We start from the raw sequence: 13,005 nt of genomic DNA, 5'->3' as shown, positions 1-13,005 counted from the left end.
TTATTAATTTTTTAAATTTTAAGATTCAAATCTTCGAGAGCCTCTTCCGTTGAAGACAATGGCCGAGCAGACATGGCAAAATGATTCCAGACAAACATAGTCAAATAGTGTACTCAATGTTTAATTTTTCCATATCACTATCGGTTCTTCGCGATTCAAATAACAGAGGTAATGAAGGACCTGTTGTTTTGATTAAGGAGCTCTTCAAGTTTTAAACTCAGACTCAGAGCGATAAATGATTTGAATTTTAGATTATGACTTTCTGGTCTCTAAAACGAACCTGAAAATTAACTATGTTATTTACAATTCCCGGTCAGTTTAATTTTCATTTTGGTATTAAAAATAAATCGAGATCGCTTCGATTTTGCCGTTTTTCGCTGTGGAATTGGTTCAAAAACTCGCGCCTTTTTCTAAACCGATCAGAAAACAATCAGATTCAAAGCTTATTCACCACCAGTCCTTCGTGATTCATAAAACAGGGCGAGGTGAAGGGCATATTGTTTTTAATCCAAGAGTCCTTACCTTTTAAACTCAGAAAGAACAACAAAAAATCTAGTTTGCAGAGTATGACTCTCTGGTTTCTTAAACGAACCTGTGACTTGACTTTGTTCTATACAATTTTCTCTTAGATTAACTTTCAATTGTGTATCGAACGGTAAGCCGGGACTGCTTCGATTTTGCTGTACTTCGCTTTGTGATTGGTTCAGAAAACTCGCGCCTCTTTCCAAACCAATCAGAAACCGAATCATAAAACCAGTCGCCCCTTGGTCACCTGCGTTTTCCCGCGCTTCAGACGGCAGTTCTCATTGGCCCCTTGCAAAGTTCTCCTTTGTGTTGATTGGCCATTCCAAATACCATGGTTTTGGTTTGACGACACACAATCGAAATTAGCTTTTAAATGTTCTTCGTATGCATCAATAAACATGTTTGTTTCCTTTTATATACACTCACGTTCATTTTTACGGAATGTTTTGTTTCCTCATTCTACTGGACGTTTTCTTCTATCTGAACGAGTTTTATATAAAAATTGAACTACGACGGTTTGGTTTGATTCTGACTAATTTAAACACTTCGGTGTTGAAGTACATTATTGCATTAATCGTTTCTTATAACAAGCTAATTGTGCGCGATATCTTTCATAAAGTTATTATCTTCAGGCGATTTACACATGTGCCTGTCAACGATTCTTCTGCAGGTCTTGCAGTTTACTTGGCAACACCACTGAACAGTGCAATCGCATTTGTATTCCTCTACGACTTGAATCGTGTTATACCCACGCCCACAGCACAGAATATCACAGCTCCCGTGATCCTCTGGCACGTTCTGGTTACAACTTCTTCCCGTGGTGCCAAGTGAGCCGGTGCCTGGATTACGAACGCAATAATCCGGGAACTTCTCCAAAAACACGAGATCGTCACGTGACGGTTTCTGTTGAAAGTTACCTTTGGCCCATAGGAGCTGTTTACTCTTCTGATCAACAGTTACCATAAACGCATGCTGATGTTTTTGTTTAAGAAAGTTTCCCACTTTGTGAAACGGAGCCATCGTTCTCCAGCATGTCATGTATTCACAAGATTCGGAGATACCATGACATTTGCACTTAGTTATCATGTGGCGCTTTACAGCCTGTATGAAATAAGATTAGGGAACCAGTCATTATTTATCATGGGGAGGGTGGGGAAGGGGTGGAGGATTTCAGGGGGAATGGGGACGGGATTATAAGAATATCATAGCCTACTAGAGAGATAAGGTAAATTTTGACGTGACACGACCAAAATCATCAGGAAATCTCTCCCTCCTCCTTTCCCGGGCGATAACTACTGACCGGTTTCCTACGGTTTCCTTTGAAATTTGACTCAAAACTTACGTAATGAGCCGTCACAAATCAGCTGAATGTAAAAACCAAACGACTGCCTACACTGGACGATAAACTGACATTAGAGCTCAGTCATCATCATCATCATCATCATCATAAACTTTATTTCATCTCGAATTTTAGAGTAGCTTGTTGGAGCTAATATCTTCTTAACACTAGCACTTGAGAGAAACCCAGTTTTCCTTTGTGAACGCGCTCGTGAACTACAGTTCATAGGTGTAAGGGAAAGGAGAAGTTTTAGTAAGGATTTGGACTGAAGACAAACTCAGTCAAGAGTTGATCAAGCTTAGAGACGGAATCCTCTTCTAAGATGTAATTCGTAGGAGAGAGAAAGTTTTAATCAAGTTTCGAAAGCCATTTGGGACTGTACTAGCTTTGCTTCACCTCGCTCTGCGATAGATTGAGAAGATTCGCGATTGTCTTTCAACCAATCAAATGTAAAAATAAAGTAAACGTGACCTGGTCACTTACGATTTTTAAAAACTACCACTCGTACAGCACTTGAAAACTACATTAATAACAACAAGGAAACTCTTTAAAAACAGCACACTTGAACAGTTTGGCTTACCCTACGTCCAACCAAGTTGTTGTGCAAATTCATCATTGCCTTCGCATCCGTCTCTTTTTCGAAGGAGTCCACAAACAGCTTTGCAGTCCTCAGACCATAAGCAATGTTGTCACTGCATCCTCCCCAATTGAATTCCCCGTCACTTCGACCGTCAATTTTCTCGTCGCAAGAACAATTTCTCAGTTCTCCGCGACGACAAGCTCGAGTTATTTGGTGCACAACGGAGGCTGAAGTTATGGCGTGGACAAAAGCCTTCTCTTGGCTTGCTGTCAATATCAATGATAAACTTCCATTAAAAAAGTGGGAATTAATATTCAATATTGTCAGTTCATCTCAGAGGAACGAGAAAATAATTCTATCGATCGAGGCTGGGTGTAATTCTGAGAGATTTAAGAAATTATATATAAGGTTTTTTCCTTAATTGAAGGAGCCCATGATATGTTTACAAATGAGACAGTAGTAAACATCTGAAAGATCTTGATACTATGATAATCATGTTTGATTATAAAGTGCACTTAACACTGCTATTCTATAATGTTAACACCACTATTCTCGTTAAGACTAATTAAATGAACACACACAAGTATTTTCAAGAAATTAGTTCACTAACCTTTTTGCATGACCTTTCCGAACACGCTAGTGTCCTGTTCTACCGTAGAACAATTCCATCTTTCGTTCTCCATCTGCTGTTGGCATTCTTCTATACCAAGCTTTGCGCCTTTCCCGATGTTAATTATCACATCAGGATTCTCGTGACATAGCTTCTGATGATAACTGAGTAGATACGAGCCCGACATATCCAGATTACACATGATTTTCGCACCCAAAGAAAACACTTGAGACATAAACCTATCATCAAAAACAAACAAACGCGTTAATGCGACTCTCTTCGTACGGTTCGCTATCTGATCTGAACGGTAAAACAGTTGAATGATTTCATTGCTGCCGCACTTAAGTGCAAAGTAATCCGATTCATTTCATCTTCTTGTCGATTAGACGGGTGTTTTGAAAGAAAACTCACCACCAATGAGATGTCGAAAGAACTGGAAACGAAAGGAAGGCAACAGTAAAAAGACAAGCCACGGGTACTAACGTCATATTCAAACGGTATCTCCAGCCTTTCTGCTAAGAACTAAAAAAATTTTGTCGGGCTCCGCGTGTGGTCACTTAATTGAACATCTAAAATTCGTCACTACAACGACCACAATATTCATGTGTCGCGTCAATTCGTTCAGGCATAACACACTGCTTCTAGAAGTCCCTCTGGCGGGAGTCAGTGCCCATTAAGCCCAGTGGCACGTAGAGCGGAAACAAGGGCTTTGCAAATGCGACTTTGCAAAAGAGGCATATAATTCTTTGCATTTTTCAGAAGCAAGACAAAAAAATGGTCAATCGCGCGCGAGGGGAGGAACACGTTACACGCACTTAGAAGCTGTCAATCGCTTCCGTCTTTGATCAGCGGTTGGATTGAGATTTGCTTGTTGTGTAAGCCAATCTATTCCTGTATCTATAATATTTAATTGTTTTGAAGGCCTATTTAATCAAGAGACCACATACGATGCAAATGTGATCAACCTTATTACAAAGACATGTTAGAAAAGTCAGCGGTGCAAAGAACCCAGCAATTCTCAGCTTTTTCGTCGTTACCGAGAGAACCCAGTTAAATGCAGCGCATGCATGGTAAGTTAAAAAATTGCGATTGAATGGAAAATTGCTTCCTCGGAAATATGCTTATTTCTTGAGAACCACTCATTGAAATTTCACGAAATTTGGCACGAAAATTCTTTATATTAGGAAATAAGTAACTGGAGAATTGAAAAAAATTGATTTTTAACAAAGGAAATTCTAGATAATCGAGTGAACCTTCAACAAGGGATATTTAAAGATGTCTCTGTTAAATTGTTAACAAAATGGTGTTAACTTGTGAGTATTGTTACAAGCTCGTTGCATGCAAATTATAAAGAGAAACTAATGACTAGATTTTCTACAAATGAACAAAACCGATTTTAAAGGCGTGTTTATATTTATTCATGTCGCCATGGCAACGGCACAGACGTCAGCTTAACAATAAAAAAAAACAGAGTTTGTGTTGTTAACTTGCTTGCTGCCAGTTTTGGTGACCAAGAGATCAAGGGTTTTAGAGAAAATGGTGAAAGAAACAGTACATGTCTTCTGGAAAAGCGTTGTTGCTAGGTAATTAGCTACTTGTTTATAATTTCATGATATTTTAAAATAAGTATTTGGTTGGGATTTAAATCAAAGTTCTGAGGTTTATACACAATTATTCCATGAGTGTGCATTGGATATGAGATAGTAAATAACCATCGAGGCGCGTAGCACCAAGTTGGTTTTAACCAATTTCATATCCAACAAGTGCGAATGGAATAATTGTTCTATCTATTTGTATTCAACGGCCTTTGGAGCCTTATTTCAGCTCCGCAACAGCTGGTGCATTGCAATTCCACCGTAAAAAGTTTCAAAGCTGACGTTTCGAGCGTTAGCCTATCGTCAGAGTGAATACTCTGGTAACTGGAGTTAGCCCTATCAGTAAGCTTTTTAGAATTTATCAGGTTTACCTTATAAAAACTAAAGAACGTAAAGGACAAGTTTAGATTACTTGTTGTCTTCTGCTAAGTTTGATGCACTCTATTAGTTTTTCCTTCCTATTCATATCCCAAAACATTCAAATCAGCTGGAAAAATCACGTGATAAGGCTGGTGACTTTCTTCAAACAGCTCTGATACTGTCTTCCACCAAATTCTTATTTCTTACAAATGCCATTATGAGAGAGAGTTCTGTGCCATAACAGCTAACCTGATTGTTTAACAACATAGTTATTTCACTCACCACGTAGTAAAATATATCTAAAAGCTTTTCCAGCTGTTTAATTAAGGCATTAAAGAAACGCCCTTTTTAAGCACTTCCTTCTTGGATTTGGCGATGGTTAAAATAGAAAGTACTAACACTTACAAGCCGAGTAAGTGTCTTTTTGTCATTTCACAAATCTATTCGCATGGCCGCCTTTATGAGTCCTGTTTCAAGTTCGATACTTACCTGATCAAACTTCCATCACTGAATCTTATGAGAGAGAGAAAAAAAACACTCAATGGAGGTTACGAGGTAGTTGTTACCCTTGAAGGCATGTTTGAGCCTGCAATATTTTGAAACGCGGTGTATTTTCTCGATTAAAAACCACCCTGATATTTTTTTTTCGCTGATATTTTTTTTTTCGCTTAGTCCGAGGAAACCATTATTTATGCGGGACGAGCGTTTAAGGAGCCTGGCGTCTATAGGTGGAGTGGAGTTTTCTGTCAATTTTTTGCCAAGGGAACATTCATTGTTAATCATCTGGAGAGGAAAGGAGGATGTTACTTGTTTCACAATAAACTTTAACTGATTTGCTTCCAAAGCATTGAAGTATTTTAATGATTCCCCTCACTGGCAGTCAGTTATCTTTAGTGCCCCTCCCCCCCCGGTTATACACTGTTAGTGACGACTAATCGCCTCTCCTTTCTCCCGAAAACCATGCGACCTCCCAAAAAAATAATATTTCACCCTCCGAGAGTCGTTATTTGTTAAAGTGAATGCAAATATAAATTTGGACCCTGATCAACCATCAGGGGCATTAATTACTAAATCAAACACCCATTGCCACCTTTCTATAATCAAGAAATGGATAGATATTCTAGTCTTCTCGGATAAGGACAAATAAACCGTAGGCCCCGTCTCCAGCAGGGTTAGGGGTAGGAGACGTTAATTTCCCACGCACGAGATTACTGTGTCGTGGATGTCCTCCCCTGGGGTGGGATGGGTGGGAATTGGCCCTGAAAAGCCCCAATGGAGAGTGGTCAACTAACCTATGTATGTATGTATGTATGTATGTATGTATGTATGTATCAACAACCTTGTCCAGACGTTTACACGAATCCGATGCTTAATTTGGGTGCAGCGGTGAGTTGCTTTATCTCATGTATTTCTTTGCATCCGGTGTGGTTTTCGGTCTATTTACGGTGATTTATTCGGTAAAAGAAATACATTAAAAAACACACAGAAGAACCAAAAACCAAAAAAATCTCTATGCATCGACATGTAGACCAGACCAGTTGTAGAAACTCAGGACTGAAGCGAGGGAAGCCAAATAAAAATGTGATGGCGATTTCTGACCCCCTCCCCCCCTCCCCCCGCTTCTCACCCCGTTTCTAACCTCGTTTTCATTAGCCGAGAGCGAGCATTCTGCAGAAGAAATCAGTCATAGATCATACGACTCGTTCCATAGGTATTTAGACGCCATAAACTTTATTCTCGATACAATTCTAAACATAACCGCTGTTGTACTTGAAAACACTTGTGCAAAAGCAAACTAACAAGTACTAGCTCTTTGTCGGAATATAAATATTTACATAAATAATAATAATAATAACAATAAAAATAACAATCAACCTTTACTATTTACTATTACGGTCCCGATTTCGAAATTATACAAATTGCTATCAAGCATTTACCGTCCAAATAGGGTGATGTAGCTTGTGGATGTGCTCTATTTCTCTTTCTCTCTGTTTTACTTGAAAATTTCTTTATCACAGCCACACTTGTCTTAGAGGCTTAAAGGTCATCAAGTCAAGTCGAAACACGACTTGTTTTCTATTAGAGAGGTTCAACTGTGTGTCGTACGTAAGCAATTACACCGACCAATCAAATCGCTGAAGACAACAGTGAACCAGTGATAACTGGACGTAAATACACGTGAACAGCGACGAGGGCGGGAAACTGACGCTTGTAAACCAGCGACTAGCAGTCACCGCGAGGTTTTATGTTTGTCTGCTGTTCACATACTCTTCCAAAGTCAAGTCTAAACAATATAGGAATTACTTGGGATACTCAATTGAAGTCTCTCTAGAATTAATTAAATGTGATTTGCAAACTCAGAGCCGTGGTTTGGATGTCATTTTGTATCAACGAGAACACACCGTATATTCTATATACAACTCCTTAGAATGTAAGGAATACTAATTGGTCCAATCTGGATTTTCTTTTATTCTTTGATATAAATTTCTTTTTCATTTAGTTTTTATTGGCCATTCGATTTGGAGCTTTGATTGTGTAATTCACGAATGTTAGTATAGTTTCTCTACTCTTCCTTAATTCCACACAGAGAAAACTGATTTGAGTTTATCTTGGCAGAACATAATCGTGCATGAACCTACCGAACTGATTGACCGATAGCTAATATCAAACTACTTCATATAGTCTGCGCCATCTGTCTACTAAGGCTCGAGGCAATTATCATAAGCTTTTGTTATCTCTGTGGTCGCTGTCGAGACTGTTGATTGAGGCTCCTCTTTTCTTGTTCTTTCTGGCCTTCCTTCTCTCCGCTCTTTTCCTGGACTGATTCTTTGGCCTGTTTTGATTCCTGCTCTCTGAGTTTGCCAACGCCGACACTTTACGGCCAGAGCTGTTGTACTGTGAAGAATCTTCCTCGGGCGATTTACACACATGCTTGTCAACAGTTCTCCTGCAAATATTGCACTTCACGTAACAACACCAATTAAACTTGCAAGCGCATTTGTACTCCTCCTCGACTTGAATCGTGTTAAATCCGCGCCCGCAGCACAGAACCCCACAGCTTCCATGGCCCGGCGAGGTCTTGTTGCACACTCTTCCCGTGGTGCCCAGCGAGCCTGTATTGGAGTTTGGGACACAATAATCCGGGGACTCCTCTAAGAACACGAGGTTATCACGTGGGGGCTTAGCAGGATAAGTACCTTCTGCCACGACTAGTTCATTTCCACTTTGATCAACAGTAACCAGGATGCCATTCTGGTATCTTTCTCTAAGATAACTGCCCACCACACTGAATGGAGCCATGGTCTTCCAGCAAGTTTTCACTTGACACGATCCAGATACGCCATGGCATTTGCAATCCAGAATTGTGTGCATTTTCACGGCCTGAAAAATAGTTTTACTCGTCTTAATTCTGAGGACGAAATACAAAACTTTTTAACCATAAGGCGAACTTCGCAGTGTTCCCTATTTTTAACAACAACCAAAATTAGGAAAACTATTCAAGGCGTCTTCGGTATCCATCAATACGTTCTCGACTCTTTTTCGGGCGTCTTCGGATATGCTTCATATTTTCTGGGGAAAAAAACATTTACACCTTTGATCCCACCAAGAGGTTATCAGGTTAACAAAGTTTTATCGTCATGCATCTATACCAGGCTTTCCAAAACGGTGAATCTTTTACTGGTTTTAAACCTTAACATTAGTATTCTTATTCCTCCATACTCTTGTCCATACACTGATTTCCTTTACTGACAAGGAGGATTCGTTTAACAAACATATCTTCTTAAGTTCGGCGATCATTTCCTTTATGTATATAATCTTAATGAACGATTCAGCGGTAGAACTGTAGGGAAAAATTAGATTCTGGTCACTCTTCGGATTGGTAACCAGTTATGCGGAGCTGTTATTTGACCAAACGTGCAATAACCTCTGAGTGTTTCTTCAAAATATTTTTTCCATAAAAAATTTAGATTACGTTATCAGACTAATTTTGACTTCTACGACATCATATCTACAATATCATATCGATTAATTAAACAAAACAAAAAAAAAAACAACAAGTTATCAATATTTTCTAAATGTTTCAGTTGCCAAAGCAAACAACGTCTCTCGATAATAAGCCATTATTTAACTTCAATTGTACACCGCAATCACGAAAGGCAGATATCAGATATGATGATAAATCACTCATCACGAAAATATACTTTTCAGGGTGTGAAAAAAAGAAAATATAGGGTCTTTACGTATTTTCTATTTGTAATACTCATCCTTCAGTCCCGTTTGACTTCTAAGAGTGACAAAAATCTAATTTTTCCTTACAATATCACCGCGGAATCACGCATTAAGGTCGAGAAAATAATCACTAACTAAAGAAGTTCTTGATGATTAAAAAAAAAACATTTCCTTGTCAGTTCCTTTGGAAATGTTTAGAGAACGGTATGGAACACATGCATACTGATGTCAGGGTGTAAACGGTTCATTGAAATTATACTCTAGCCAAAAACAAATAGCGAAACTTTAGTGGAAACAATCTTAAGAAAACTTGATAATGGCGGGGGAAGGGGTGAGGATTGCTATATAACACGTGGACCCTCCTTGATGTTATGAAGGAATAACTTATTATGGTAAACATTCACTTATGCTCCTAAATTTGAATGAGACGCTGAAGTGGCCTTCTGGCCTAATGAAAAATAATTTTTTCTCGCCTTCTGCACGTATATATACATTACATAGTCCGTTGTTTTTCTAAAAATTCCCGAAAATGTAAGAAATCCGGGAAGTCGGCGATATTAGTAAAATGTTCCGTGCGAATCTTCTGGTCAAACACAAAAATAAACAAATGCAATATACAGAGAGTCCATTGACCGCCTCTAGAAAACGTGAGGGTATTTGGATACAAATAGTATCAATATCTGTATTATTAAGGAAATCGTTTGCGGTTTATTCCACTCAAAGATTTCTACTCGAGAACACAGGAAGCGACAACAAAACAAAACAAAAAAAGACAGTTTGAGAACCTTAACCGCAACTACATGCTATGTGCAAGTTTCACTCTGCACCAGGAAAGTATCTATATCCAAAGTAATCGACGTATTTAATCGATTGAGATATATCTAAGAGACATTTCGCGAGCGCACTTGCAAAGAAGTTTCCTTTCGAGTTTCCTACATTTCAATCCGTGACCCTGTGACCTTTCCTCGCCCAGATTGCTCTCAGGGATATTTCGTGATTTCCCTTAAAAGAAATATGTGCATTCGTGACTTTTTTCCCACGATATTCGCCTGTTTTGATTATCTAGACCACAAGGAATTTTTTGGCTCAAAATTTTTGCATTTGGATTTGACAGAGGTACTTGAAAATTTGACTTGGAACGTTCCACAATATCTCGCTAAAATGAACGAGCCTCGACGAAGATTTTTTAGTCTCTAGATAAGAAAAAGATAAGGGGCAGTTTCAAGAATATACTTTCGTAGTGTAACTTATTGTCTTATTAAAATAATACAAACTGCTTAAGTACACAGTGTAGCTATATATGAAAAGTTATTAGTGCTCGAAGATTGTGTATGACACTTTGCAAACTTTAGCGTTGCAGCGACGATATCACAGGCGAAAATTTCGGCCATCAAACTTAGAAAGTTTTCGTGCTGTGAGCATCCCTTCCGATCACGTTTTCAAAGTACTCCACTTGCTTTTAGTTGAACTTTTGAAGTTCGCTTCCAGCGCTTAGAAAGTTAGTTTTCCAAAAAGGGTTACATTGCTCTCTCAAGCAGAACTAAACATGCGTCCGTAAATAGGAAACGCACTGTTTCAGGAAGTGACAACGTCGCGTCGGTTATAAAAATAGACCTGCGATCGAAAGAATTGAGATAAGCTGGTATATATTTTCTGTTTTGACTGTTTGTGTACAAACAAGCACACTTCAAGGATACTCTGCGGTAAAGCAAAGTTGGATAATTAAGGTAATGGCTGAACGCAACTGCGAAAAGTGCTGAGTAGTTCTGACTGAGTTTCCAAAAACAAAGTATGACTCAAATAAAAATTAAAACAATTTTCGATTGCGTCAATGTCGAAATATACGGAAAATTTAACATCGTCGTACTTTTTACCGTAAACACCCACGATTATCACGAGATTACGTCTGAAAGCAAATTCTCATCTTAGCGTATTGTTCGTCATAACACACTTGGGAAATAAATGAATTTGAAGAATTCATATAGAATGAAGGAAACGGCCAGAACACAAACAAACAGAACTCTCGAAAATAGTGGAAAGTTTATCACCCAAGTACATTTTTTACGAAAATATATATAACAGTCTATTAAATTTGGGACATTGTTTTTAGGCCATAAAAACGGCTATTGGTCAGGCAATTCGTTGATATAAAAACTGAGAAATTTGCAGACTTACTCACCCGTCGTCCGACAAAGTTATTGTGAAGATTCATCTTTGCACGGGCATCTCGTTCTTGTTCTCGGGAATCCACAAACAGCTTGGCAAACCTCAGACCGTAAGCGACATTTTCACTGCATCCTCCCCACTCGAAGCCCTTCCGACTCCTCCCTTTGCGATTCGTATCACAGGTACAGTCGCTCAGTTCACCTCGACTACACGCGCGTGTTACTTCGTGTACAACACCGGCTGATGAAACGGCGTACACAAATGCGCTTTCCCGACTCGCTGTAAAAAATAATAGCAATACAAATCAGGCACTTATCCAGTGAATCGGCACTGATGCGGCAATAAAATGAAGAAGGGTTATCACCCTGAGCGGTAAGATTACAGATTGTCTGATATACTGTTAGAATTTTGAGGAGCTCTTGAAATGGTGTTGCGTCTAAGTACCACTCCGTCTTATTCATTTGAAGATCCCGTTTGACTTTTTCAATCATTAATTGTCATCGAATTACTCTGGAATTAATGATCAACAAAAAATTTCCGGAATTATCTTAAACCCGTAAAATGCTCACTTAAAGATCAAGTATACGACTTTTATCATGGAAGACTTTTTTTTTTACCTCTTCTAGTCACTTTCCCAAAAACGCTAACGTCCCGCGCCACAGTTGAACAATTCCATCTCTGGTCTTTAAACTGTTGCTGACATTCTACGACTCCAAGTTTAGCCCCTTTTCCAATGCTGATCATAACATCAGGGTTTTCTCTGCACAGTTGTCGTTGGTACGTTACCAAACCGGCGATGTTATTACACATGATTTTGGCTCCCAGAGCATACACTTGGGACATAAACCTGGCGAGAATTAAGGACAAATAAAATATCGCTTAGCGCAACTGTTTCTCGTTCATGAGGCGAATAATTGTCGACACAGCGCTAATCGAGAATAAGTAAAAAGATCTCGTATAATCTTTTTTAGTGTTGAAGTTTTTAAGCTGAACTTACCACCAGTGAGATGTTGAAAGTAGCGGAAATGTAAACAGGACTAGAGTGAAAAACCAAACATTTAGCTTCGGCATAGTGAGTAACTAAAGAACGCACCGCTGACGTGCGTTATAATCAACAAAACTGACTGCTTCGCTGGTTCAAGCGATTAAAACTGTCGCCCGTGTTGAAGGAACTATATATTTCATTTATCAGTCCATTGGAATGTGAGTTTGGGGTATTAAAATTACTTGACAATAGGGGTTAAGACAGTACGTGCTAAAGGACTGCTGATTGGCTAAGAGAATAGAACTGGAGTCCAATTGAGGGCGGCTCTCTTGAAGTAAACAACAAGTCCTTAAGTGCTATTATTCATGCAAGAACAACCCTCTCTAAACTGCGCACGAAGATATAGTGTAGAAAATCGACAGGTCGAAATTTTCGTCGATAGCCATCTTTTGAAGGACTCTATTGCTCGTGTGGACGAACCGTCTCGATAAAACGATCTTAAGTAGGTTAAGGAACGTTTGTAATTGATACTGAATGAGATCTTTTTATTTGAAAGCCATTATACTAAAGCTACCTCCGAACAATAGAGAGCGTTGATCAGTTTGTTTGTATATT

General features: G+C 38.9%; 2 protein-coding genes across 3 annotated transcripts; both read right to left on the bottom strand.

Moving 5' to 3' along the window:
- Nucleotides 1-105: 105 nt before the first annotated feature.
- On the bottom strand, nt 106-3,762 carry LOC111328067 (protein Wnt-2b). Of its 2 annotated transcripts, none has more exons than XM_088733262.1 (4): nt 3,538-3,762; nt 3,055-3,293; nt 2,445-2,710; nt 106-1,626 (listed from the first exon to the last, which is right to left on the bottom strand). In XM_088733262.1, exons 1-4 carry the CDS (start codon nt 3,540-3,542, stop codon nt 1,117-1,119), a joined length of 1,020 nt encoding a protein of 339 aa, XP_088589388.1. In that variant the 5' UTR covers nt 3,543-3,762; the 3' UTR covers nt 106-1,116. The 2 variants fall into 2 exon arrangements, with proteins under 2 accessions (XP_088589388.1, XP_022788163.2); XM_022932428.2 differs by having other exon boundaries at nt 3,466-3,759.
- A 2,957-nt stretch (nt 3,763-6,719) lies between these two features.
- On the bottom strand, nt 6,720-12,617 carry LOC111326135 (protein Wnt-2b-A). Its single transcript, XM_022930074.2, has 4 exons — nt 12,403-12,617; nt 12,023-12,252; nt 11,419-11,684; nt 6,720-8,390 (listed from the first exon to the last, which is right to left on the bottom strand). Exons 1-4 carry the CDS (start codon nt 12,474-12,476, stop codon nt 7,728-7,730), a joined length of 1,233 nt encoding a protein of 410 aa, XP_022785809.1. The 5' UTR covers nt 12,477-12,617; the 3' UTR covers nt 6,720-7,727.
- Between the last annotated feature and the right edge of the window lie 388 nt (nt 12,618-13,005).

This window comes from Stylophora pistillata, chromosome 9 (assembly GCF_964205215.1).
Source record: "Stylophora pistillata chromosome 9, jaStyPist1.2, whole genome shotgun sequence".
In the NCBI taxonomy this organism is placed as follows: domain Eukaryota; kingdom Metazoa; phylum Cnidaria; class Anthozoa; order Scleractinia; family Pocilloporidae; genus Stylophora; species Stylophora pistillata.
This window is presented reverse-complemented; position numbering and strand designations above follow the sequence as displayed.